Source organism: Betta splendens, chromosome 8 (assembly GCF_900634795.4).
Source record: "Betta splendens chromosome 8, fBetSpl5.4, whole genome shotgun sequence".
Lineage (NCBI taxonomy): Eukaryota > Metazoa > Chordata > Actinopteri > Anabantiformes > Osphronemidae > Betta > Betta splendens.
In genome coordinates this window covers 11,290,465-11,317,320 of record NC_040888.2, presented here as the reverse complement: position 1 = coordinate 11,317,320, position 26,856 = coordinate 11,290,465, and the positions used below count along the sequence as shown (strand labels likewise).

Sequence of the window (26,856 nt, the reverse complement as noted above, 5' to 3'; positions counted from 1 at the left end):
TTAAATTGTATAATTACTGCTTGAAGTTAATCTGTATAGAAAATGTTCACACTCATATATATACATATGTATACATTAGCTTAAGAGAACACAGCACTTCTCCTGATTTTACTTCAAGCCTAACAAACAATGCCACTGCATTTCATGATAGAGGGTGTGTACCTTGTTGTATAAAGCACAGATGTGCAAGGCAGTGTTTCCAGAGGCATTCTGAGAGGAGGAATCTGCCCCATAGAAGAGAAGGTGCTCCAGATGCTGCGAGTTACCATTCTGACAGGCCTGAGGATAAACAGATCATGTAGAAGAAATGGCAAGATAGAGAGAGAGAGAGAGAGAGAGCCAAGCAGGAAGATGCGGATAAACAAAGCATTTACCCACAAAGGAAACAGAGATTGAGGTGAAAAGAACAAGATGTACAGAAGAGTGAAAGGGAGGAAAGATTTATGTGGTTGTTTAATAAAGAGGACATGGAGGCAAACAAGGACAAAGAACAGACACAGACACAGAGTAACAAGGTGACAGTTATAAAACCATGTGACTCCATGTTTAATAAGCGCCATATCAGAGGGCAAGAAAACATACAGTATAAAACGCAAAAATCGAATCATATTCAATAATATCAATAGACGTTAGAAAGATATAATCATGACATCATCAATCTGACTCAGTTTGACTCAATCATACTCAGTACAGAGACAGTACAAGATGGAGGCCATGAGCAGCTAGAAGGCCGACAGAGACAGATGCTGATGATAAAGTCGGGGTCATCACACTGAGATGAAGAGGCCGATACCTTTATTATTCCTCCCGACCTCATCGTTCCACTTCACCACAGTAGTTTGGGTCACAGAAGCAGGATGAGTAGGATGAAGCATGAAAGGTGTCTGTGATAAAAGATGAGAGGTGTAGTGCAATGGTATGAATGGGTTTCGAGACAGACACAGACACTAGAAAACTGGTAAATAACAAAAAGCATGCATGCACACTGCACGTGTGAAACACCATGAGGTAGCTTTCTTTTCACAACCCTCAGTAATAAGAGACCTGTGGACATATTCACTATGTACCTGATGTGTCTCATCCCAGCCGTTCTCGTCCCTGATGCCCAGTTTGGCACGGTGGTAAAGAAGTGTTTCGCAGCAGGATGTGTCACCTCCTGTCAGCACAGTGTGGTACAGTGGGGTCAGCCCACGCCGGTCCTTATAGTCTGGAGACGCACCCAGAGACAGCAGAACCTGCAGAACAAGACAGGCTTATCAAACCTACAGGCCGTTGTCAAAAATGAAAAAGTTACATAAATACTGAAGGTGATGTGGACTTCAGACTTTACGTGCCAAGACAACAAAAGGCAGGAAGAACAGTCTAAGAATGTAAATGACCTTTAAATCAGGATGGGGAAAAAAAAGGTAGAGAAACATCACGCAGCATCATACAGTACATTGAATCAAACAGAGTTACCGAAATATTTAAGCAGCTCTTTATTTTGTCATGGGTCTGGACAATGTACCACACTATATATAGAATGAGTTTCCTTTGTACAGGTGCCTGCATTGTGGCCAATCTGGGAGCTCAAAATCTGGACAAATGCCTAAAATGTGTGCTACACGCCTTTACCAGCAGGCAATCTGAGTATTAACATTGTTCTCTTTCTCATAGAAGAGAATAATACATTTCTGTGTATTTGCATTTGGCATGTGGGTGGGTGTGGATTGTTGAGTGGGAGGGTCTTTTTATTCTGTCCACTTACAGTAATTTCAGAGTATATCTCTGCATCAATTTTAATGCAAATATGAGTCTTGCAGATATATACCATGGTGTAGGTTTTTTTCTCCTTTTATTGCATGACACTGAAAACTCATTACTCGTTACAGTTCGATAACAGCCTTCCTGTGGAATGATATGAACGTGAATGTTTACCAGTAGGGCTGTATGGCGGTGGCCTCGAACAGCCTTGTGTAGTGGTGTGAGTCCATCTTTGGCACGGAAGTCGATATGAGCCCCTCCCTCCACCAGAACACGGATGGGTTCACCTCCACCCGGTTCACATTGCACCGCCAGGGACAGTGGAGTCTCTGGAGGACACATGAGGACGGTGAGGCCACGGTTTATAAGGTGTGTAGGGCAGATATGTCATGTATGGTACTCACACAGGAGAAACTGGGGTGTCATTTTTGGCTGCTGCTTTAGGCTCTCCATATTTTTTATGGTAATCATAATTTGTTAATAAGCTAAACTAATTAAAGCTGTCAACTTACAGTAATAAAGGCAGAGTAGTGCAGTGAATTGAAGTGTAAAATTTCCCTGCTCCCCCATGTAAAGAGAGTAGAGTGAAAATGTACAAGCAATTTAAACACAGCAAAAATACAATTAAAATGAATCCATAAAAGTTCACCATCTTTTCTCAGTAAATTTTGTATGAAGAATAGAAGAAGAAGAATACATCTGAAAATCAACACAGTTGTTTTGAAGGCAGTTTCTGGCAAAAAGGAAAACCACTAAAGCGCTCTTACAGTCCTACAAATGATGGTAACATCATCCGAAGTTACAATGTCATGGTGACACAGGAAATAGCCATTTAGCAGTTCCTTTAAATGGGAGATGAGCTGCTTGGCAGAATTATTTCCTGTCCTATTACACACATTCTGTGTGAGCTTCTGGAGAAGACGGAGGATGCTAAGCGATACAGCAGGTCAAATCTAAAACATGATTACACAATGATCATGATGTCTTGCTGCTAGTGTAAGACCCCAGAACAGAATAGTTTTATAATGACTTGAAAATGTGGCACAGATATTGCACAGATATCATCACATCACATAGATCATCACTCTTGTGAGAAGTGTTAGAACATCTTGACACAACTTTATTTCAGGAAGCATTTCGCATCAGGAGAATGGCTTGGTGGCCCTGTGATGGACTGACGGTCCAGGGTGTCTACCTCTTGCCCGATTGACAGCTGGGATATCCTCCAGCATGTATGCGACCCTCACAGGGTCACATGCATGCTAAGAGGCAGAACATGATTTGGTGGACTCAACAGCTTTTACTGTAATAAGCAGATAAGATGCTTGTTATTTTGCATTGTGCCAGATTAGTCTTTTGTGTCTCTTATAAGTAGATAAAAGGAAAATATGTTCATTTACTTTCACCTATAAACTGTACAAACATGAACAATGAGCACTTGTGTGTTGTTGTGGGATTTTTTTTATGACGTTATTGTGTGATAATAATAATTGACCACAGCTACAGTGCAGCTACTATGTATTAACTAGGGTGTGAGGCGTGCTGGTGGTAGTGGCTCTCTGTTGCCACCCAGTGCACTGCAGAGGAAATGTGTCTCACACCAATGATGGCAGTCTGTGTTTTGCTTTGACACTTGCTCTGGGAGCGACTGGAGTGGCACAGCGCAGCACACCCAAACTGTAAATGAGCCGTCTGCCGGGCCTCCTAAGCATCAACACGCAATCTGAGAAAAGCCACCAAATTGCGAACAGACCTGGCTCCCTGACATGTGTTGGGCCAACACGCTGCAGCGCTCACGCCAGGAAACCGAGGGAGGCGTCTGTTGTGTGCAGAGCGTTTAAAGGTCACGCTTGTACAGCAGAGCCACAGGTCACACAGCTGCTGCAGCCATTCAGGGATACTGAATCTCAAATGCTGATTAATAGTTCATGCATGGTGCTTCAGTGGCTGCACAGATAGGCAGGTCACCAATATTACGATGATGAAAGAATCCTCAGACTCATATTTTTACTCTTCAGACTTTGTTTAGCATCTAATGGGGACACTGTGCAAAAGTGTGCCATAAGAAAGATAGTGGGACATGGAAACTATTCCTTAATAAACATGCAGACAGGAAGTAATCATGTCATTATCAGTGATCTCATAGTCTCGTTCCTGTCAAACTCTGGGCTCAAAATCAGTCAGAATGGCATGAGGTATCACTCAAATAAAAGCATAATAGCACTCAATGTAATGTGACTTCTTATATGAACTATAAGCGGTGATATTAGTGAACTATAAGTGATTTGCTAAGGCTTTTTACATACTAATTAGCCATGTGACGTTAGCTTCATGTTAATTAGCTAATTCGCCGATTAAGCTAGTTAACGTTAGCTAACACTGACCACATTGAGCTGTAGCCACATATTTACATACAAGCAGTATAATATAATGCAATATAAATTTCAACCAAGTTTATTTGGTTATACTTTTAACTTTTTTCACTTACTCGTGAATTCGCTCCAAGCCTTAATCACTCCTCCTTCCCTTTGTGTTGCTGTCACGGCGTATAATGGTCACTTCCGCCACAACTTTTTATACTGGTGTGTGACGTCATGGTGTTGACATATAGGTTAAGGTTTTTACACAGCGTATAAACACACATGGTGGGTGACGTCATGTTTATACACTGTAGCTCTTAGCTACGTAATAAAGTCTGAATATTGGTATTTTTTGTAAAACTATTTAAATAGTTTTACTCCCTCTGTGAGGTAATTTTCAAGTATGATCTATTATTAATGTGAATTGTGCAGATGAGGTAAATGCTAAATGAGAGCACGGAGCAGAGGGTGCTTACCTCCAGTGTCAGAGTCCTGGTAGTTGGGATCAAGGCCCTTGTCTAGAAACTTGCCCATCTTGTCCACAGCACTGGTTTGGATATAATCCATGAATTTCTTCAGGCTGGCCTAAATGTGGAAATAAAAGTGTTGCTGTATAAAAAGTGGCAATGATGGAGTGTATACGGCAAACTTTGAATTTAAAATCTTAATAGCACACCTAATGTACACATACACAGGACAGATCTCATCAATTAAAGATCCACTTTCCAGACAAATCAGTTTTATACCTTGGTGTGCAGTTTGGCCAGTTGCTTCTCATCCAGATTGGTCTGTTTGTATACCCTCGTCTTGTAACGAAACTGCACCCAGAAGGGGAAAAGGATAAGGCAAATGAAGAGTTAATCTTAACACAGAAGGCCTTTGTCCTCAATTCTCAGTCTGTAGCTCTTGGCCTAGATCCACAAAATGGGGCCTGCAGAGTTATTGTGCACAGAAGATTTATCTGGTTTGCTTTACAAATGTCTTTTTCTAGTTCACTGAAGACAAAAGTTGTGAGAGAAATTGCCTGGATTTATATCAGTTTGCAGATGGTTTAGAGCGTCTGCTGAATTGTAATATAACCAGTGTAGCACAGAAACAAAGCAGGGAGACTGAGCAGTTACGTTTTAAATAACCTGGTCTAACCTAAATATCATAAGCGAGAATCATTTACACTAAATAATAAGCAAACCTTGGTCAAAGCTAACGAATGCAAGTAATTAACACATGTATTTTTTTTGTTCCTCCTCTATATCTTAACCTGTTGAGGGTGACACTGTTGGCCCAGTGCAATAACTGGCTGCACCACCTCCCTACTGTGTGTGACAACTGTGTCAAAGTGAGACCGGAGAAGTACCTCCAAATATGGCACCCCTTTCTCAAAGGACTGTGGGTACTCTCTGAGCAGCCTCTCCTCCTCCAGGAACTTGGCATCGTGGCCATCTGTGGCAGGCTGGAACAAACCATAGTTCAAAACGTCCCGCAAGGATTCGGTGAGGGAGCACAGCACCTGCTGCTTGGCTTTCCACACTGTGGCATCTGGGTTAAAGCGCAGACATTTCTGGAGAAAACACAGATGCAGACGAGGCTCAGCGGGGAAAAAAATGGTGCATGTTGAATCTCAAACAGATGAGAAAGAGAAAGTTGTAATGCACAGGAAACATTAATATACTCGCAACAAGAGCAATGAAGACAAGGCCGAAGGCTATAAATCACAACTGGAGAACATACAGTACGTTGGAAAAATACCCTTTCCAAGATAACATTTGTATAACGTGCCTGAAGAAGTCACATTCCACGTATGGGGTGAAATGGTCTGTAATGTTATATTTTGTGGGTCCTTTAGGAAACAGAATATTAAAATAGTGGAACTAAACCGTTTTTTTGCACCACTGGTTGCATTCAAATACACTAACAGACAGGAAACAATTACGCAAAAACAAACATTGACTCTTTTTTCCCAGGAGAGTAACAGGGAAGGGATTACAGATTTTGTGTCACAACCACATTTTCTAATGTTCTTTCCCATCAATCAACTTTGCAGCCCTAAACCATAGCTTCGGGCCCAGTAGAGATTCTCACAGTCCAGAGGCAGTGGATGGACTGCAGCACGCTGTGGGAGTTCCCTCCTCTGGCCCAGCAGGGGGAGACAGTGTCGGAGTAAAGAGTCAGAAATTCCCCGTAGCCTCAGTCACAAGGTATGAATGGCACTTCACTTTGGTGCAGCTCTAAGTGTCTCCCGTGAGGTCGTGAATGGCCAAATGCATAACGGCTCAGAGGCTCAGTCAGCAAAGTGGAACATAAGTCACTACACAGATGGCTGGCAGAAGGTTTTGGGCACAATTCTCACTCACTCACTTTCTCGCCTCATAGTGGAGCTGGGTTGTGCTCTGACCTTGAGGCAGCTGCAGGACAGCCGGACCCTGCAGAGTACAGTCAGATGCAGGGACCTCTGCCTTCTACTGCATTACTGCATGTCTTAGGCCCTTCTCTTAATCCATAAGATTCACTCACTCACTCACTCACTCACTCACTGGTCCTAATCTCCTCACACAAACCCTCTCCTCCTTGTGCGTTTGTGTATTTCTGTGCGTGTGTCCCACAAAGGAAGCAATAAAAATCCCCACACAGGGGTTTTGTGCAGAGGAGTAACATAACATCTTCTCCCTCTATTTTATTCAGTGTCTCAGCTCGCACACAGCCAACCCGGTAGCCACGGCAACCGGTTCATTAGTAGAGCAAGCTGCTTGTTGCCATAGAGACATTCCTGTGTTCCCTAGGAGATAGGGGTACTGGGATGGTGTGCCTGCGCTTGTGTGTGTGAGCACATGTGTGTGTGCGTGTGTGTGCGTGTGCGTGTGTGTGTGTGTTGTAGCAGCGTGTGGCAAAAGACAGCAAAGGAGGAGGAACGAATATTTCTACAAATTTTAAGATGAGAGCGAAGAAGAATGAGGAGGTGTGTCTGCTTGTATTAGATTAGGTTTCACACCCAAACACACACACAAACATAAAAACACACACGTAGATACAAGCACGAGTCTCCACACTGCAATCACAGTCCCTTTGAAACACTAAAAGGGAAATCATAAGAAAAAGGGATGAAGATTCTCGCAATCAGCCTGAGCAAATATAAAATACTCAACAATGAAAGGTGTGTAACAGCGCTGCACACAACCTAAGATACTAACTTTACAGGCTATAAATACAGCTGTACTGGTTTCTATGCTCCTCCTTGTTACTATTCTGGCTAATATACAGCACCCAGTTCCAGCAACTGTGGTGGAGTGAGTGAACTCTGTGACTCCATTATTGAGGAAGTAATATTACTGTGATTAGCTCAACGCTGGGACCGTGGCCAAACTGCCTGACACGAGGAGGGCCAACTCAATCGCACGACCCACAAGGCATAGAGAAATACAATGTTTCATTAGGAATAACAAAAATGCAAAATGTGGTGGAAGCCTTTATGGACCCAACATGTGGAGACAGGTGTATGACGAACCAGATACAAAACAGGAAACAGACAGGAAGTGAGGACATGAAACACACACTGAATGAGACACAAATTCTTCACATCTGGATCAACCTGGATTGTCTGATCCAGATGTGAAGAACCAGAGTGAGAGGTTTTCTTAGATAAAACATACAGTAACAAACATACACACACACATGTATATTTAGTGCTAATTTTTTAAAGTAAGGTTTTATTTTTGTAATGTTAGCACAACAACCTGTTTAACATGCTTGCACGAGCATCAGACTTTGTTTCTTCTTTTATAAAAGAAGTGCAATATATTCTCTCAGCAGTGACAGGATGTAATTTAAGAAAATAAAGGTCAGCGACATTGTACAGAACAAAGAAAGTGCATGTATTAAGTGTATATGTAGCCAATTTCTACATACTAAGTCATTTTTAAATGAAAAAAAATTGTGACCTGATAATGACTCTCACGTTTTGCACAAAACAAAATGTGCAAAAATGTGAAAACGATCCATAAACACATACATTCATGCACCAAATGCCAGAGCCTTTATATAACTTGTGAATTTCAAATGACTTTAAGTTTTACGATAAAATTTTAATGTGGCTCAAAGCACTTGTGTTTCTCTTGCGGTGTTATCATTATGCGGACCAAAATCCTGCCTTGCCTTCTGAAGCCGTGATCACACTTTCCCACTCACATACGCCCACTCACTCTGTCCATGCTGCTCTTTATCTTCCCCTTCCCATCGCGAGCTCCTTCTACCTCCTTCCCACTCTCCTTCCGTCTTTCTGCAACGGCTCTGTCACTTATCGATGCCGAAATAAGAGTCGCCCCCTGTGTGTGTGTGTGTGTGTGTGTGTGTGTGTGTGTGCGTGTGTGTGCGTGTGTGTGTGTGTGTGTGTGTGTGTGTGTGTGTGTGTGCGTGTGTGTGCGTGTGTGCGTGTGTGTGTGTGTGTGTGTGTGCGTGTCTGTCTAGAGGACAAACAACTCCCCTTTCCCAACACTCACATGCAACTCTCTCTTCTCCAAACTTACTTCTTCTTTTCTAACCTGTTCTTCAGTTGCATCCTCCCTCCCTCCCTCCCTCCCCCCTCCCTTCACCCAGACTTCCCTCTCTATTATCCTCCTCCCCCTGTTCACCTTTGGGGCTCACCTCTCCATTAGCATAGAACCTTTACACTGCTGTAGGGTGACACAGTGGAGCGTTTGTGTCTTGCAGCCAAAGTAGTCCACGTCGTAACTAGGAGCTGTGTGTGATTCTGCGAGTCTGTATTTCTGCGTGCAAGGGTTTGCGAGGCCAAATCCTGCCCGAGGGGCTGAAGCTCATACTGTACTTCAGAGTTTGCAAGAACTCAGCTCAAGTCCAACAGCGATGGAAAAAAAAAAAGCTCATTTGTTTCATGCTGGTTAATGCGTTCAGCGACCAAATGCCAACTCGACTGTGTGCGCGTGAGTGTGACAATCTAATAAACCTGCGAACAAAACTGCTTTGACCCCCTGCTGCGGCAGGATCATATCAACAACTTGTGATACACAGACGATGCACAGGCGTGTACTAATGGACTCGTGCCCTTTTTAAAGTTTGTGCATTTTTCACCCGTCAGCTTTAGATCATGTCTGGCTCAGACTCAAGGCTCTGCAGCCGCTGTCAGTCCACAAACCAGTCCACCAGACCTCATTTCCACCACAGTTAACCTCGTTTTCACTGACAAAGTTCTCCACACAGGTTTGCTTTGCCCTGACATGCTCTAACCTTCAGCAGACAAGTAGCGCAACATCATCTGTTACAGCACAAATAATGAAATCCATGTTTCCTTGGCCTATAACAAGCAGCTGGACAAGACACATTAGGTGTTCTCCCTGAGCGCTGTGCAGCAGAAGTCAAGGTAACTAAAGGTATTGGCAGCTGCCATGTAAAGCTACACCAAACCCAAAATATCGACAGTACACAGCAATAGGTCCATCTGTTCAATATGAGCACGAACAAAGGCAGTTTGTCGTGAGGATCACAGCACAGCAATCCAAACACTATCATCTGCCTCCTGATGCCTTTAAGTGCCTGTATTTGTGCACATATTGAGAGCATTACATTTGCTCACTTCTCTGTGTTGCAGCTCCTGCCTCCTTTGTAAATCACAGCTTTAACGACTTTCCAGCAAACAAGCAAGTCTGTGGTAATTGTCACCTAATCTTTATTCATTTGCTTATGTATATGCTTATGACATGTGGCGTCTATTGGCTCGGGTGTCCCTGCAGCCGTCGCACTGGAACCACAGCATAAATTGCAATATCAGAGTCAATTGGCATATCTAAACGTAGAATGAGACAGTAATGAATCACTTATTTCACACACAACTGATTGATGCGTATGCAATGTACTGTATTTGTGCCAAAAAGGGACCTACAACAAGTCCCCATGTTTGCGCGTGTCCATTTGTCTTCCCCATAACCACATGTTATTCAAAATTCTCCTCCTTCAATTCATAACATTTGCACTTGCGTGCTCCGCTCACTCCCTTGTCTCATTATGGCACAATTAACGAGCAATTAGAGTTTATTGAGGGTGAATTAGCTGACATGCCGAACAGACCTAATGTACTGGGAGTGTTAAGGATATTGCCACGACATCAGCGGGAGAAGGACGAGGAGGAGGAGGAGGAGGAGGAGGAGGAGGAGGAGAGAGGAAGCAGGTTTTATTTTGAAAGTGCAGGAGGAAACGCAGGTCAGAGACTTACATATATCTGTATATGAGTAAATATAAAGCACAAAGGTAAAACGTTGCACTGCTACATCTGTAGTTACATCTTCCTTTCCCCTTTCCTTTCTTTTCTCCTAATGTTCATTAGTTTTATTCATTTATTTCATCAGGATCTGACTGACACCATCTCTAGGTGCCACGTTCCACGTCTCCTCTGCCTCATGCGGTGGTGGAGACGGTTCCGAGGCTCTGACCTCAAGCGTTAACCTCATACACGTTCGCTTTCATCCCCCATTTTACTAATCAGCTTTGATGCCACATTGTTGCAAATAAATAAGGAGCCGTGAGATAATTCCGAATTTTTCTTCCGAACGCTGCATCAAGCGCCCTCGCTCATGCACAGACGCACCAGGCATAGATCAATAATAAATCACACGGCGGTGAGAGGGAGGAAGAAGCGTCGAGCGAGGCAGTTGCAGCGCTGGGCTGGTACAACGCACGTCCACAAATACACTCCTTTCAGCCGCAGTTTTATTCGTACGGGTGATTTACAAAGCCGACACATCAGAGGCCTCGATCGCTTAATGGAGATGTAGAATGAGGACAGACAGCTAATGTCTGCAGAACCCGGCCTGCTGTTGGCTGCACATAAAGACGGCCCGGTTCAGCCTTTGTCTGGAGGGGCAGAGATCCGCACTCTGCATAACGCAGTTGTCGGTGCAACTCTATCACCGCTCGCGCGCGTCTTCAGCCTGTGGAGCCCGTTCAGCCTTCGCACTGGTGTGACGTAAGCCCACATGTGGGGAGAATGCGGAGCGACGGTGGCTCCGTCCATCGCGCTGGTGGACGAGCCTCTAAACCCAGTCACGCTGAAAAGGGCTTTTCACGTCGCAGCATTTATTCACATTCATCCGCGGCACCTCCCTCTCGTACCCTCTTTAAATCCTCTCGGGCTTGTAGCGTTTTTCTGCTATGAATGCTATGCTATTTCTCTCAGGAGCTGGGTCACCTTGAAAAGCCCTGCTCACTCTGAGAGAAGGAGCGCGGCACAAATGGATGCTGTAACTGAACTGACTGAACCGCGGGGCAGAATGGGACATGATCCCGGGCGCGGAGGCGCGGAGGCTGGTTCCGGGGCCCAGACCCGGCTGTGACAGTCAGAACGGACAGAGGTTCTACACAAACCCATGGTATGACTGATCACACACAGGCCTATTTAAATGTGCTGTATGTTAAAGGTGTGACGGCCGAGCCTGTAATAAGAGTCATCTGGGTGAGACTGAGGCCCGTTATGATTAACCCTTCGGAGTGCGATGCAGCAGCAGCACTGACCGTTTGCTTTATGTCCGGGATGCCAATGCGAAACACCATCATGGCGATGTGGGCGTCCTCGGAGTTGGCGCTGCGATCCTTCAGCCTCCTCTGCGGCTGCTGCTGCTGCGGCTGCTGCTGATTGGCCGTCTGCTGGTGAGCGGGTGCCGGGTTGGATGAGTAGGGGTTGGCGGTGTGTCCAGGGTTCCCTGGCCGTACCTGTCTGTCGCCGCCGGCTCGTCCGGCCAGCTTGTTTGACTGCCTGTGTCCTTCCCCTCTGCCCCCCCGCGACAGGCCTCCCCTCCTGACCTCCTCCATCAAGTCCTCTTCGTCTTCCTCCTCGTCTCCCTCCAGCTCGCCGTTCTCCTCCTCCTCCCCGTCCTCGTCGCGCTCCTCTTCCTCCATTTCTTCCTCCTCCTCCTCCTCCTCCTCCTCCTCGTCCTCTGCCCCTGGATACATATGGCGACTGTTTCCCAGCATCCTTTGTTGCTCCTCGTCGCTGGACAGGGGGCTGAACGGCATCGTCATGGCCACAGAGAGGGAGGCAACAGTAGCAACACCATCATTCCCAGAGAGACACTGCAGGGGGTGAAAGCAGAAGATACGGTCAGAGAGCGGAAAGGATGATTATTGTACGTGTATGCATGAAGATGACGACATACACACATAAAATCCCCCCGACCGAAGCTGTCCCAGAACTTTTCAGAAGCCCTTGGCAGCAATCACAGCCTTGTGTTTTGAACATCTGTATTGGGCCGTTTATGGTGTTCTTCCTGACTGTGAAGTGCCATCCAGGTTTCTCCACAGATGCTCAATCGAGTCTAACTCAGTGGGAGACTTGTCCCAAAGTACGCAATAAACTGTAGGGGATCTGTTCACTTCAGGATTATACTGGGGGAGCAGTGGAATATACCACTATTACTGAGCACTGCTACGACTTGAAAGATCCAAATTACCGAGGTTTTTTCCAAGAAGTGTTAAAGCACTTTAAAGGCTCTCTGGCCAATTTTCTAGTATTTATGGACAAGGACAAAGCAGACGTCACTAACAGGCTGTAAAACCAAGCTAACGGTGCATTGTTTGTTTGTTTGTGGCAGTTTCACAATAATTCGTAATCAAAATCCGTGGTGCTAGTTGCCGTTGCTCAAGTCAATGGCACCAGACCAAATTAAGTGTCAGTTTTTACTAATTTAAACTGTGGTGCCCTGAAGCCACCATCAGTCCTAGAGAGAAAAACGTGTGTTTCTAACCTTTCACGGCCGAGTGTTTGTCGCAGCAGATCTACAGTGTAGACCGTTGTAATGTGCAGCAGCTCTTTATTTGATACTCCACACACCCTTTGCTCCTGCCATCGCCCCAGAGGCTGACAGGAGGAGCCGCTCAAGAGCATCAGTGATGCAGAACTATATTCAAGTGGAAGCTGAACAAGATAACATATCTGTCCCCCGTGGCTTCTGAGCTGTTTCAGGATTTTCAGCCCCACTACGTTCGAGACAGAACCAAACAGTTTAACAAATGATGGGAGCAGGAGCAAATTCACAGAGGGATTGACCAACGAGCTGTGGAACAAATGACCTGGAAGTAATTAAGTGCAATGGCTCAAATACTCCATTTGGCCGGGAAATGAAAAGTCAACTTGCAGCATCTGATTTTGCAAACAAGCCTGAGTTTGTCCCGCACCACTTATTTTACTTATCAAAGTATGTTAAAACAGAGCTGTGCAAAGCTGTTCAAATTCCATTTTGGAAGAATCTTTATTTGTTTTCATTTCACGTAACACATAATAAAGTGGATATGATGTCAAGCTTTTATTTTGTTGGACACTGACATCTGATCCAGAGGAGAAGCAGAATGAGAGAAGAGGGAAAGTAAAAGATGAAGCAAAATAAATAATATCTGTTATTTTAGCAATTTAGTCTGGTCAGGCTCTAAAACACCTTTAACGAGAAAATGAAAACGTGCCAGTAAGCGGATGTTATTACAGTGCATCTTTCTACTGGGGCCAAGAATCTTATTGAATCAAATATCACGCCAGTGGATTAATTATTGGAGGCTATACCTGAAATAAATGGCGCTGCTGGAAAAATGGAATTCTGCCACAATTCTTCACACTGTGTTACACACACACAAGTCTCAATGTGCTTTTCTGTTTTACGTGTTGTCCACAAACAAACAGAGGCCTGTTATGGTGCAACTTGTGCCCTAAACTATGGGGAGTGGGTGAAATTCTGTTCGCAGTCATTGAGATGTAGGCAGCGAACAACACAAGACTCAGGACGCCGACCGCCGACTAAAGCAAAAATAATCATTATCGTTTTGCTTAAACCTGTAACTGACTTTTTTGGGTTTCTACTCTATCGTGGTTAAATCCACATTCATATTTTTAGGATCATTATGTTGACAGTAACAAGTGTTATGATAAGTTTAGTGGGGAAAAAAATGCAGTATGTCAAGCACAGCGTGGCAGAGAATGGAAATAAGCTACTTAAAGTCCTTTTGAAAATGTTAGCATAAATCACTACTGACTGGACTGTTAGAGTTTATACGACTGTACAAACCACATCCTGACAAAAAAAAAGGTTAAAATTCAACTCCAGTAGGATCTGAGTAAGACAGAAGAGGGAGAGTGGGGCTGGAGTCAGACTGTTGGAGGGAACTGATGGAAGAAAGAGACAAGGGCGTGAAGAGACGAGCAGAAGGAGAGCAGCACGGGCGTCAGAAGGCCGAGCGAGCAGAGAGCGGCGCTTACGCGAGATATGATAATAAATGGAAGCCAACATATTTTGCATTTCGCTGAGCAATCAAAGATATGGGAAGCCAGGAGGGGGAGGGATGAGAGGGGAAGAAGGGTGTGATGCATGAGAAAGGTGAAGCATAAGAACATGCTAATGTCATCGAAGCAGCTGCTAGTCCTGCAAACACAGCTTTCAGTAGATGAAGAGTACGTTTAATTTACTTTCATTCTAGTCTAAAAGTCTGAGGCAAAAAATGATTGTTAATAGAAAAGATCTTTAAGTCAGTTAAATGCACAGAGATGTGTATTTAACCTTTTTGTTCTTTCTTTCATTCAGAATCATCCTGTGAATGTCACAGACCTGGTAGTGAGAGGATGAAATAAGAGGATTATTGTTAAAACGATGCATCCTCTGGGGATCACGCTGTAAACACTGGATGACTGAGAGCAGAGGGGAGCGGAAGACATGATGCATTAAGGTGAGGTTGAACTCTGACACTAATGGTTTTTAATTATGATATTTACTGTCATTTTTGCAGAATTGAAATAATGTCAGGTTGGAAAAGACTCAGAAACAGCATTTAGAGCGTCGCAGGAAGTAGAAATGCACCACTGAGCTCACTGAATAAGACAGAAATTGTAGGTTTAGGTTCAGTTGTGACCATTAATTTTCTGAAATATTATTGTCACAGATGTGTTTGTCACATAGTCATTCATTCAGATGTCGTCTGATGCCACAGCAGCCAAAACGAGTGTGATGTCAAAAGGTTGAATCGAAAACTTTCGAGCGAATCCCATCATCAGTTGTTACTTTGGAACAGGTCAAAACACAAAAGCACTAATCGGTCCCCACGGGATGAGAACAGTCATGACTCATGCATAGAAGGCTTTCATGAAGAACGCTGCGTCCGTGAGCTCCTGTGTGAGACGACGCAGCGATTAGATATCGCAGACAAGCCATAATCATCTCCTCCATCTCGCACCTCGCTGTCATAAATCCTTATCTCGCGACGTTCTCCTTGAGAGGCTAATTCAGCTTCAGGTCCCTGCGTTAACACTTTCAGTCAGCTCACCAACTTAAAGCTAAATGAGCCGTCCTAACCTGAACTCACGGAGGCTCCACTAGGGAAATAAAAACACCAGAGCAGCAGAGCTACTCCAAGCCATCGATTGAGGGATTAATAATGTAGGAGGTGGACAAAGGGCAGAGTACCTGATACCTCTCACATACAATTAAGAGGAATAAAGAATGGGAACAGCTAATTTACTGTACATGCGATGCTCTTAGAGAATAACGACTGTTTCATCCAGATTTACTGATGTAATCCATATTCAAAGGGACGTATTTACTGTAGTTTCTTGCTGATGGAGACGATTATCAGCTCTCATCTGTGTCCAGTGGCCAAATATAAAGCGACCATCAGCTTAGTTTAGCACAAACACTGGAAACGGGGGGGGGGGGGGCTCACGACACAGCCCCCTGTGGCCACCCTGCTCCTCTTGATGTACATCCCAGAATGATCCCACTCCGACTCACACTGAGACTCTAGTGGACGAGCTCTGCGGGGCGTTTGAGGCCCTGGGAAACTTTCAGTTTGCATAATCCATCTATTGGATCCTTTTGTGCTGATGGGCCTCAGTGGATGAAACCTCCTCATTCGATGGGTGCCCGTGTTGTGGTGCCACATTTACAGCAGATTAATTTAAAGGCCTGGAAACAACTGACAGCTCTCGTGTCTCTGTCGGCAGTGTCGCTTTCAATTGGGGTTTGTCGTTGAGTCACAGATGTATGACGCATCCGTGTGTGACACACGCAGGCTCTGCCATAGTTTGATTGAGCGCATTCCCTGCTGCTCTGTAAGCAGTTTGTACAGATCTATATGCATCATCCATAGGCCGCCACATCCCGGTATTAGCTGTGACAACGTTAGCTCAAGGAATCACTACATACAAATTCACAACCTTTGATACAAAAATCTGACAACTACCATCGTGCTGTTTCTTGTGTGGGAAAGTCACAAAAATCACACTCGTGCTCCAGCAGGTTTTTGGCAGCACGCGCTGTTTGCAGAACACGAAGTCCAGCTGTAATTTTGCCCAGTTCCCACTTTCGCTCGACTCGACGAACGGAACAGGTGGCCGGCGGCGAGGCAGGTAGTAGCGCGCTCGCTGACAACAAAACGTTGGGACGTTCGCCGATGAGACGAGCCACTTAGCGCCTCTGTGCGTCAAATCTGTGTTTGGGTACAAAGAAAGCTGGACCTGATCTCTGTTAACGCAACACACTGTGGACCTGACGCAGGTGCACGACGGGAGGAAGCAGACGATTCTAAGGGTCGGATGAGAGGAAGCAGACGATTGTAAGTGCGGAGAGGAAGGAGGTAACTTTGCTGGAGTCTTGACCTGCTTCTGCTGAGCTTTAATCTATCCGCCTGTGATGCCATCAAACGACTGATCTCCCACCAGCACAGTGACATTTCACCTCCCTCCTTCTCTCTTTTTATCTGTCCAAACACATGTGTCTTCATGCTCTGCCCCTCTCTCACTTCACACTCTCGCTTATGTAGGACATAGTGTGTATATAGATAGATATTTTCAGTGCCTTGGTCCCCAGGAAATTTCACTGGGAAACTTCCAAAGAACAGATCGCCCCACTTTCCTGTCACTAAACTGGAACGGCCGATTACCCTCCCTCCTCCTTTGACACCTACACACAAAATGGCACGCTGATGCGCACAAATGGACACAACAGCCCTGAACATCCCGATTGCGTGTCCAGCATTGACTCACACAAGTATCAATGAATGCACAATCTGAAATTTGTGAAAATTGCCACCTTCAGGTCAAGTGAGCACACGTGCACATGAAATAGTCCTGCAGCAAAAATAAGAAGCCTTCAGGCGCCGGCCGCACGTCACAGAAGACCACAATCTAGACTGCAGGCACCGCAGGGACCGAGAAGAATGAAGCCACGTGTTACACAGGTTGGATGTAACCGTCCCCTGTGCTATTAAACTGGGGTGAGCACCAGTGGAAGAAGGCGGCTGGAGATGGATGGAAAAGGGCGGGATGTGAAACGGCATCACTGGTTTTCTAATCGTGGAAATTGAGCAGAATTAGGCCTAAGGCGCTTCGGAAATGAAGAGCAGGTGTCCCAGTATCGTGGTTGCACTCATTACTGTCATTACTGTAAAGCAACTGGCCTTCCTACTCAGATTTGGAGACCTGTTGGGGAGAAAATCCCAGTTTTAAAGACAACGGCGGTTTGTGGGTTCATAAAGCTTTATAAAGAGCGAAGTGGGCGCATGAGCGCATCCTGAGGGGCGAGAGTGACCTCCTGGCCTATTTCCCTGTGGTTCCAAATAGTGTTCACCAAACCGAGCCACTTTAGGTATTTCCCAATCCAAGATGCGTTTCCCGCTATTAAGCACAATTTAATAAACACTGGATCAAAGCAGGACGAGTCGAATCAAACCAGAGTAATTCCTCAAAAGGATTGTTCGTCTTCAGCCGCAGCAGCTTCGCGTAGGTCATCTGTGATATTAATTGGTAGTGCAGGTCCCTAATGTCCCTTGAGATGGGCTCATTATCTCTCCTACTCGTCAGACCAAGGTTGGCTCATTGACAAGGACGTGCCACATTTCAATGACTGATGGATCGCAGAAAATTGTGCCTTTTGCTTGTTTATTTTAGCTGTAACATCCCTGCACTAAATACAGAAGTCGCTCAAACAGCGGTAACGCGCAGCAAGCTTTTCTATTCTCCACGGAGGAAATGAAGACGATCAATCAGCCGGGGAACCAGAGAGCTGAGATCACATTCAAATAGTGTGCTAATTAATTTGCTTTATTTGTCATCGCCGCTAAATCTCTGTGGGACCACACAGAATCCGCACTAGCAGCTCTCTACTCTGAGCTGCGTCTTTCCGGCTGAGTAATAGCCTAAATCACACGAGCTCATCTCGCTGGTTTGGCTGCGGCGCTTAAAGCGATGCGATCTCAAAGTGGCAGGACCCACATGCTGCCGTCCAGGGCCTCACCGAGGGCCAAATAGAGGCTATTAGCTGGCGGCGCAAGGGGAGCTCATGAATAAACAAGCCGCAATGGGAGTCGCTGTAGGGGAGGAGACGGCCCCAACATACGCGGCGCTGTGAAATATTAAAGATGGATGCTGCTCCACGGCTCCGGGCGCCAAGCGGGTGCCTGAGCATGTGGCCACCTCCGGGTCGTCTTCTCTTCCACCGGGCCAACAGGACGCGTGTCTCGCTGTCACGGTCCCATTCACGGGAGCCCGCTGAGCTTCTATCTCGCCTCCCTCCACGGAACGGCGTCCTTTCAAGTCCTGTCAGAAAGTACCAGGCGTCAGCAGAGCTGGCGCGGCAACGGGAGATCTGATCGTGACCCGCTGGGAACGGACCAAAGACTGAGGTTGTGATGACTGACGAGACTGAAGAAAGGCGGGTTTTACATTGGGGTTGGAATGAAGCAGCTTCGAGCAGGACGCACACCCAGGATGAGGCAGAAATAAGCAGAGGGCCAAGCGCTGGACAAAGCTCTCACCGTTTTAGAAAGTCTTGTTTGATCAAGTGAAGGGAGGCTTTCTAGCTCCCTGCGGTCCAGCAGCTGAATCAGCATTTCCTCCAGGAGGGTGTGTGGTTTCACGTTTCAAGGCTTTTCAAAGGAAAATCCATCTCCACAGATAGATACTGAAACGCAGATAGACACGTTCCTTAAACTGCATCTCACCCCACAGCAGCACCAGGCAACGGGGTTCTTCCTCACTAAGTAAATCAATACTGGGCTGAGTTATAATAAAACCTTTATGTCAGCTAAGAATAACATTGGATTCGCATGTTACTGTAGTTTTTGTATGTTCTCTGTAGAGTGTTTTAGAGCTACTAATGTATTGGCTAAATTGTAGTTTCACTGACAGAAATATTTATTTGTAGCTGTACATTTTTTATAATGCATGTATTTATTATTCATTTCCCTGTAACTGAGTCCTTGGGTGTTTTAGGGGGTTAAATATGCAAGAAGAGTAAAATGCTTAAACCTGAACTACGTTTCATATTCATTTGGTGGAAATGTGGTCTTTCTGATTTTAAAACTGAGTCTGGCAGCAGCGAAGCAGTATTACTGCACCTGCTAAAGGTTCTTGAGTTGCCCTTCTGCGTGAGTGCTCAGCTCTGTAGCGTATTTCATATTTACTGTAATCAGGCTAATACAGGGAAGGCTGGCGGAGAGCGGGGAGAGGGAGGGCAGAGCAGAATGGAGTGGATTGACTTACAGGCCCATGCTGCCAATCACAGCGGATTTCAGTTTCCCATTGTGGCATTAATGCAAAGCTTCTAAATGATGGCAAATGACACGTCAGCTGTTCTATAAGCAGATGTGCCATTGTCATTTATGTGACATTGATTTTTATTGTTATTGTCCCTCCTTTTGTTGCAAACTTTATTTCACTGTAAACTCCTAAACTGGGGTTTGATCAAATGCCCTGCGTCCATTTGAGCCGTGGGCCTTGCAAATGTTTGCTCACTGGAATACAGTGCGCGTTTCTGTGAATACGTGTTGACGCGTTTCTACACAAGCCACCATCAGAACCCACGTCAGCTTTTTCCACATTAAGCCCTGCATGTGAGGAGAGCGCTGCCTGATTGTCCAGAGAGCTGGCAGGATGTGCCGTGTCTCATACATCAGCTCCCATTCGCTCTGCCGTGGCTGCCTGCCACTGTTACTATAAATACTGCCAGCTGTGTTTCCATTATTAATGCAGTAAGGTGCCCGAGCCTTCCCTGGTGCGAGCATCGCAGATTCATCATCTCCCTTAAAGTTTAAAAAAAAAAAAAACGCCCACTGCTGCCTACTGCTGGTGCAAAGTCGAAATCGCCCGCACAGACAGGTTGATGAGGTGCATGCACGCACATCAACGCGCACTTTTGCCCGTGACAAGTTCGCTGGTGGAGGAGGAGAAGGCAGGCTGGAGACGGGCGGAGAGGGAGAATCAGCATGAAGGCCAAAAATAACACGCCTTGATGACAACGCTGGAAAAAGACTGCAACGCGATGCAAAAGCAAAGAGTCGTTAGGACGGTGAACTGAATTAGCTCCGTCCTTTGTTGAGACATAGAGATGCACTGACATGAAACACTGTATATAACAAGGACAGGGAAGTCAAGAAGACAAGACTCAATATCTAAGTTTTACAGACAGATTGTTCTATAAATCTTTCGCACCAGCGTTAATGCTCAACACAAAATATGTGCACAAAGCACAGATTTATACACTAGGACAACATCACAAAAAACATGCACTGATGCCGCGATGACACGTTGACGTGTATCATCCTCTAATAGGGTATTTTTTGATTTGAAGATGTGTTTCTTCTAGAGAAGTCACACATTTCACTACTTGAGTGAATCAAACAAACCTCGCAGACATGAAAGAACAGTAAACATTTGTTGTGAAAGGCCTTGAACACAGCTGCTTATTTTGAGCTCCACTTAAGACTTACTTACTAAAAAATACTCCAAAAATGAATTGAAAGTCCCTGAATACATATAGGACAAATAGTCAAAAATATATTATAGTAGTTGCTGCTCTCACATGCTACTATTGAGGATGAATGACCACATAGTGCTTAATGCTTGAAAACAAACCATGTGGTTTCCCATTGGTCCTGAATGCAGCATTAAATCCTACAGTGGATGCTTATACTGCTGCTTTCACATATGCATTAAACCTCAGCCCACCCTCCTTTCATCATCCCAGGCCAGCACTGCTCCACTGCTGCCATGCATCTGCTGATGCTAAAAATAGCAAGCCCATTTTGATGATGCAGCGGTGACTGTTGGGAGAAGACACACACACACACACACACACACACACACACACACACACACACACACACACACACACACACACACTGCCTCTCAATAGCGCAATTAGCCCTAATAAACTAAGAGTGCATTCTTGATGCATGTAGGAGTCTGGCCAAAGCTCTGTGAACCCACACCCCACAACCATCAGCTCTAATTAGGAGTGGGGTTTGTGAAAAGGGACAAATGTTATGTGCTCGCGAAGGAAAGAGGCAGGGAAGCGTGAGCAGCGTAGCGGTGGAGGTGGGGTATCCCCCTGGGAGCTGGAACAGCAAGTGCACTGAACAAAACGAAAGTAAGTTGCAGCATCTCCTTTTGGGTCATTAAGTGTAATTATGGAAGTGCACTGTGACGACTACACAATAAATAAACAGTAACGTCTTTATTTGCCGCTGGTGAAACCACTGAGAGGAGGCTGTTCATTCTGGTGTCAGCATTAGCACCGGATCAATGTGAGAACTGCAGAGGCTGGTACTGGTGCCAATATTAAGGCTAATACTACACAACAGTTCTGCTAAAATGTATCAAAAGCAACACACCAGACAATAATGGTGAACATATTTTTCTATGCCACGGTGAGTCATACATCACTCTGTACCACTAGCTTTTCTGTAGACGCAGAGTCTTTACACAGATACTCAACCCGGAGCATGAGAATCGGACTCTGTTTGAAAGTAAGACCATCGTCAAACCAGTCATTCTGCATCTTCTGAGTTTAACGAACAGCATTTATTATAAACTGTAGATGGTTTCAGACAAAATGTCACAGCTCAGTGGAGGAGGTGAGGTGAGTCCATTGACAGGTCAAGAGGTCAAGGGTAGCTGAGACATCCATCCTCCAAAAATAAATAGAAATGCACACGTGCTGCAAACTGTGTCTACCCATAAACACACCTAAAATGACCAGTATCAGCTGACTTTAAACCCTGCTCCTATATTTTGCTTACTTCTAATTTGACCTGAGAATTTGAAAAATTGAAAACGGTGTCTCATGGCAGACATCATTTATTTTCGACACCACATCAATGACAGCGTCTCCAAAAACACCCGACAGCCTATTAACATCGGAAAGAGCCATTACTCAGAACCGTGACAGACGGTGAAATGATTAATAGAGACCAAGATAGAGCAGGTTATTCAAAGACAGGTGGACAGAAGTAAACGACACGGGGAAAGGAACGGGAAAGAAACAAGAGAGAGGACAACGCTGAAGTGGGACAGAGCACAGGGGAGGCCCGTCTGTCCCAGATCAGTCGTTTATTGCCAGCAAGAAAGAGTGAGATCGGAAAAATAGGGAGGGGAGTAAACGAGACGGCTAAATCTGGTGTCACGAACTACATCGTCCCTGGGCAACGTAGCAAATATCAAGAAGGTTCCCTTTGCAGTAAGTGGGTGGGTCAAGCTGGAGAAGAAGAAGAAATTCAAAAGTGAGGTTTCAAATTGGACGTTGACAGATGCTCAGGAGAGCAGCAGCTGAACTAACTAATAATCAGTGCAGAGTTCACTCTCTGTCGCAGAAGAGGGTTCAGAATAAATGTGCATAAATAATACGATTAATTCCAGTTAATCAGCATTCATCTGTTTCTCTGAGTCAGGTTAGCTCTGCCGTTCTGTGCTGATAAATCACCTCTTAGCCAAGCGCTATTGAACTGCATGAGCATCAGAGGAGAGGGGTGGAAATGTCATCCGCGTGTGGCGTTGAGAGACTTCTCAGCCAGGAAGGAATTAATGGTATTTCCCCGCTAGCTCGGGCTGCATGCTAATTCAGCTGCTTGGGAGGCAAATCATCCTTGTTTGCTGGACCGCCACTCGCTTTGTGTGGCAGCACAAACGCCACAACAGCCAGTTAATCAGCACGCAACGGCAGCCGCCGGACCGGATCGGGCCGACGGCCTCGGGCCAAATTGAACTCACCGGGGGGTCAGGCTCGAGCGGTGTGGACGAAGCCGAGCCCGACCGCCAAACCAGGAAGACGGGCGATTTCGACACGTTCATTTGCTGCGATTGCTGCACTTGAACTGCGTCTGTGAGTCAAGTCGCATACCGATCGCAAATGTAGCTAACAGTTAGCATGGGGGGCTGCACATTATCAGTGGTTAGCGCGTAGCTAACTTTGAAGTACACGGCCATTCTATGTGTAAATGTAACCTCAATCAAAATGGTGTTTGTCATTTTACAAGTATTACAAGGGTTAACGTTTAACGGCGGTAGTACAATGCTTGTAAGTATTTATACAAGGTTGATAGTATTTTGGAATATTAGTAACTGCATTAGCAAAGTCAAGAAGTCGAAGCTCAGACATGAGTCTGTGGAAGAAGAACTGTGTGGTGCAAAGAATGCTTTAAAATATTTGAAAAAAATGTGAAAAGTTGTCAACATGTTGCTTTATTGAAGAAGAAATGTTTTAACCACATAAACTAAAGGCCCGTTGACCCTAAGGGGGTCAATGGTCCTCCCACACCATTTTACACTTCTGGCCCGTTTTAAACCTGCCTTCACTGCTTTAAACAAACGTAGAACCTAATGTGTGGCTGGTCCAGACTTATGTCTCCATATCATCAAGCCGAGAGGCACTAACACTGATCTATGGAGAGCTGCTAGCGGTGGGATAGCGGGTAGCGACTTGACATCGGCGCGTGATGAGTGTGTTTGAACTTAGAGCACCACTCGGAGCAAAGACTGACTCACGGATCCGTTCACAGAGCAATCACTACACGTTGACAAAAGCACTTCACGCTTAAACGTTCCCACGCGGCGGCGTTCGACTTTTTACGATCACGCGCGGCGCCCCCCCCCCCAACGCGTCGCACACGCGGCCTGTGACACGCTAGGACTGTGTGTGTGCGTGGGCAGCGAGTCCAAAAGCCCACAACCCACAGAGTCGCGGCGCGGACGCGCATTCCGACACCTCCGACACGGAATTCTCAGCTTGGCTTTCACTTCCCGCCACGTTACGCACGAGTCGCCCTGGCGCGTGTGCGTGTAATTATGCGCGTCCTCTACAACGACCCGCCGTCTCCTTCACGCGGAGACAAAGCGCCTATAGATAGCGGATAATGACGGGGGCGGACCGCGCACTCGCAGCCCGACCCGCTTCCTGTAGCGCGAGCTCGAACGCCCCCCCGTGCACATCATCCGCCGCTCAACGCATGGCCGAACCGCTCCTGTGTCACCAGAGCACATCGCTGCACGCGCACGCGAGCCAGCGCTGACGTGCGTCTGTGTACGGCTGCGTCCACGCGCGTGATGCCTTTACATGCTACACTCAACATGTCAAGTTAGTGCAAGGGGTGATTTAGGTGGTTTTGTGCGCCTGGCGTCCTTTGGACGAACAGCACAGGGCAGCAGGTTCACACACGGGGAAATTGAAAAAATTTGGATGATATCTATGTTTTTCCTACAGTCTGGTTTCCAAAGCGAGACAAATCCCCCGTCTTGTCTAGACTACAACTCCATGCTCCTCCATCGCCTTCTCGCCCCGTTTTTATTCACCCACTTTCCCTCTCGCCGTCTCTTCCTCTGCCTCTCAGTGAAGCTGGGTTGGTGTGTTCATCTGCTGGCATCAAAGAGTAATCCACTGTAAAGCACTGCTCCGCTTGCCCTCCCCGTGTGTGTGCATCCCTCAGCAGATGCTCTCACGCCTGTTTAGCCGTTCTCTTCCTCGTTTCCATCCTGTTTTTTTTTTTTTTTGTTTTTTTTTTTAATGAAGCTGCTTTGTTTTAGCGTTTGCCTGCATGCACAAACGGCCATGTGACTGTGGCTCACAGCGATGCAGTGAACTTGAACATGCAAACCTCCTCCCACCCCCCTGCTGTGCGCACACACACACACACACACACACACACACACACACACACACACACACACACACACACACACACACACACACACACACACACGCACGCACGTACCATCCATCCACAAACATACAATCACACTCGACCCATGCACCTCCTCTCATCTTCATGCACGTCTCTGTGAGAGAAATGACAGAGAAAACATTCTTACTGTCTTCAACAATTTCCGATGAAACACAGAAAATCCCTCTTCTGGCGGAAGGGACAGAAGTAGGAAAAAGGAGAGAGGGGGAGCCCAGCAGTTGCCAGTTGCAGTGGAATAAGGAATGAGGAGGGGAGGGGGGGGGCACGGAGATGATGAATAAGACTGTAATCAAAAGAGGAAAAAATGAGGCAATCACTGCCTCAACAATGAAAAGCGCCTTCCTTCAGAGCCGCTGCTACGAGAAATCAGAGGGTGTCCGGCGCCGCTGTCCGCTGATGGATGGAGCATTATCCTCCGCTCCCAGCCTGTCCTCCAGTAGCAGCAGCTCTGTAGTAACACTTCTCGCTGCTCAGTCCAGCAATCTCCCCATCCCTTGCTCACTATCCTCCCCTCCTCCCTCCCTTCAGCATGTTCAGAGTGCCCCCATCGCTCTCGCTCGCTCGCTCTGTCGCTCTCTCTCTCTCTCTCTCTTCCAGCAGTGGTTGGTTTCTCTCGCTCGCCCTCATCCACGCCGCTCTCAGATTCTCTCTCGCTTTTTTCTCACCCCTCCTCCCTCTATCTCTCTGTCCTCCATCATTACCCCAGATACAGGGCATACCCCTCCCTCCTCCCCTTTATCTTCCTCTCTCTCTCTCCCTGTGTGTCTTTGATGTTTTGGAGTTAGACTCTTAGCTGTGAAAAAAAAATCTGTCTTTTTTTTTCTCTTTCTCACAGAACTGAAAGCAACAGAAAAGACAGTGGGATCCACCCAATGGTGCAGAGATGCACATGCAACAACACACACACACACAAACCCACCCACACACGCACACACACACCAAAATACATAAAAGATTATCCAGTAATCACCAACAACTCCCACAACACAACCACATACATTAAACAGAGCATAAATTCCAATTTTTAAAAGAGCCCTTCGCTAAACCTACAATTTAATCCAAATTTGATCTGGAGCTGCGCAGCCAACATGTGAAGCCTGTCACGCAGAAATATGAAAGATATTTGTTTAAGAGGATGAGGGAAGCCACTGCTGCAATGCTTATTACCATACATAGAGGAGGTGGGGGTGAGGGAGGAGAGGACTGTGGGTGGAGAAGGAGCCTTCTACTGATGAGCTGAACTGAATAACAAGTAGAATTCAACTCAATTCCTCCAATCAGTGTTCGGTCAGAACAAGTCAAACTGACCCCCGATGGTCTACATGATCTGGCCGCTCTGTAACAGATGGAGACGAGGAGCAGAGTCTGCACAGCCGCTGTGTACGGAAACAACGGTCGCAGAGAAAACAGATGTTTTTCCACAGTCAGATCTTTCTGTTGTTGCCCAGGGTGATAAATATGAAGCCCGCGCTGCTGCTGCCTTCCCTGATAGGTCTCAGTGGATATTCCTGTGAGATCCCAGTGGCCCAGAACTACCCCCTGCCTAAAAAAATAACATCTGTTGGAGAGAATCTCCAGTCAAAAAAAAAGCGTCTGGGTGGAATAGACGGTGAGTGACCCATCACAGCATACCGGCAAAATGTCACAGTGTGAATACACAGCAGGAAATGGAAGCGGACAGGAAGCCGATGTTATTAAAATATGAAAAAGAACGCCTTGGCTATTTGTGTGCATCCAACGCTGGCATGACAAAACTGATTTATCAATGGGA

At 46.0% G+C, this 26,856-nt stretch overlaps 1 protein-coding gene across 1 annotated transcript in view; it reads right to left on the bottom strand.

Annotated features, from left to right (window-relative positions):
* shank1 (SH3 and multiple ankyrin repeat domains 1) overlaps nucleotides 1-25,610 on the bottom strand; it is a 50,134-nt gene extending 24,524 nt beyond the window's left edge. The window contains exons 1-8 of the mRNA XM_029157805.3: nucleotides 25,213-25,610; nucleotides 11,616-12,173; nucleotides 5,458-5,661; nucleotides 4,850-4,921; nucleotides 4,580-4,688; nucleotides 1,918-2,072; nucleotides 1,068-1,235; nucleotides 163-279 (exon numbers count right to left, since the gene is read on the bottom strand). Of these exons, the coding sequence (XP_029013638.2) occupies nucleotides 163-279; nucleotides 1,068-1,235; nucleotides 1,918-2,072; nucleotides 4,580-4,688; nucleotides 4,850-4,921; nucleotides 5,458-5,661; nucleotides 11,616-12,122 (1,332 nt within the window). The 5' untranslated portion in view covers nucleotides 12,123-12,173; nucleotides 25,213-25,610. The remainder of the gene's footprint in view (nucleotides 1-162; nucleotides 280-1,067; nucleotides 1,236-1,917; nucleotides 2,073-4,579; nucleotides 4,689-4,849; nucleotides 4,922-5,457; nucleotides 5,662-11,615; nucleotides 12,174-25,212) is intronic.
* Nucleotides 25,611-26,856: the final 1,246 nt, after the last annotated feature.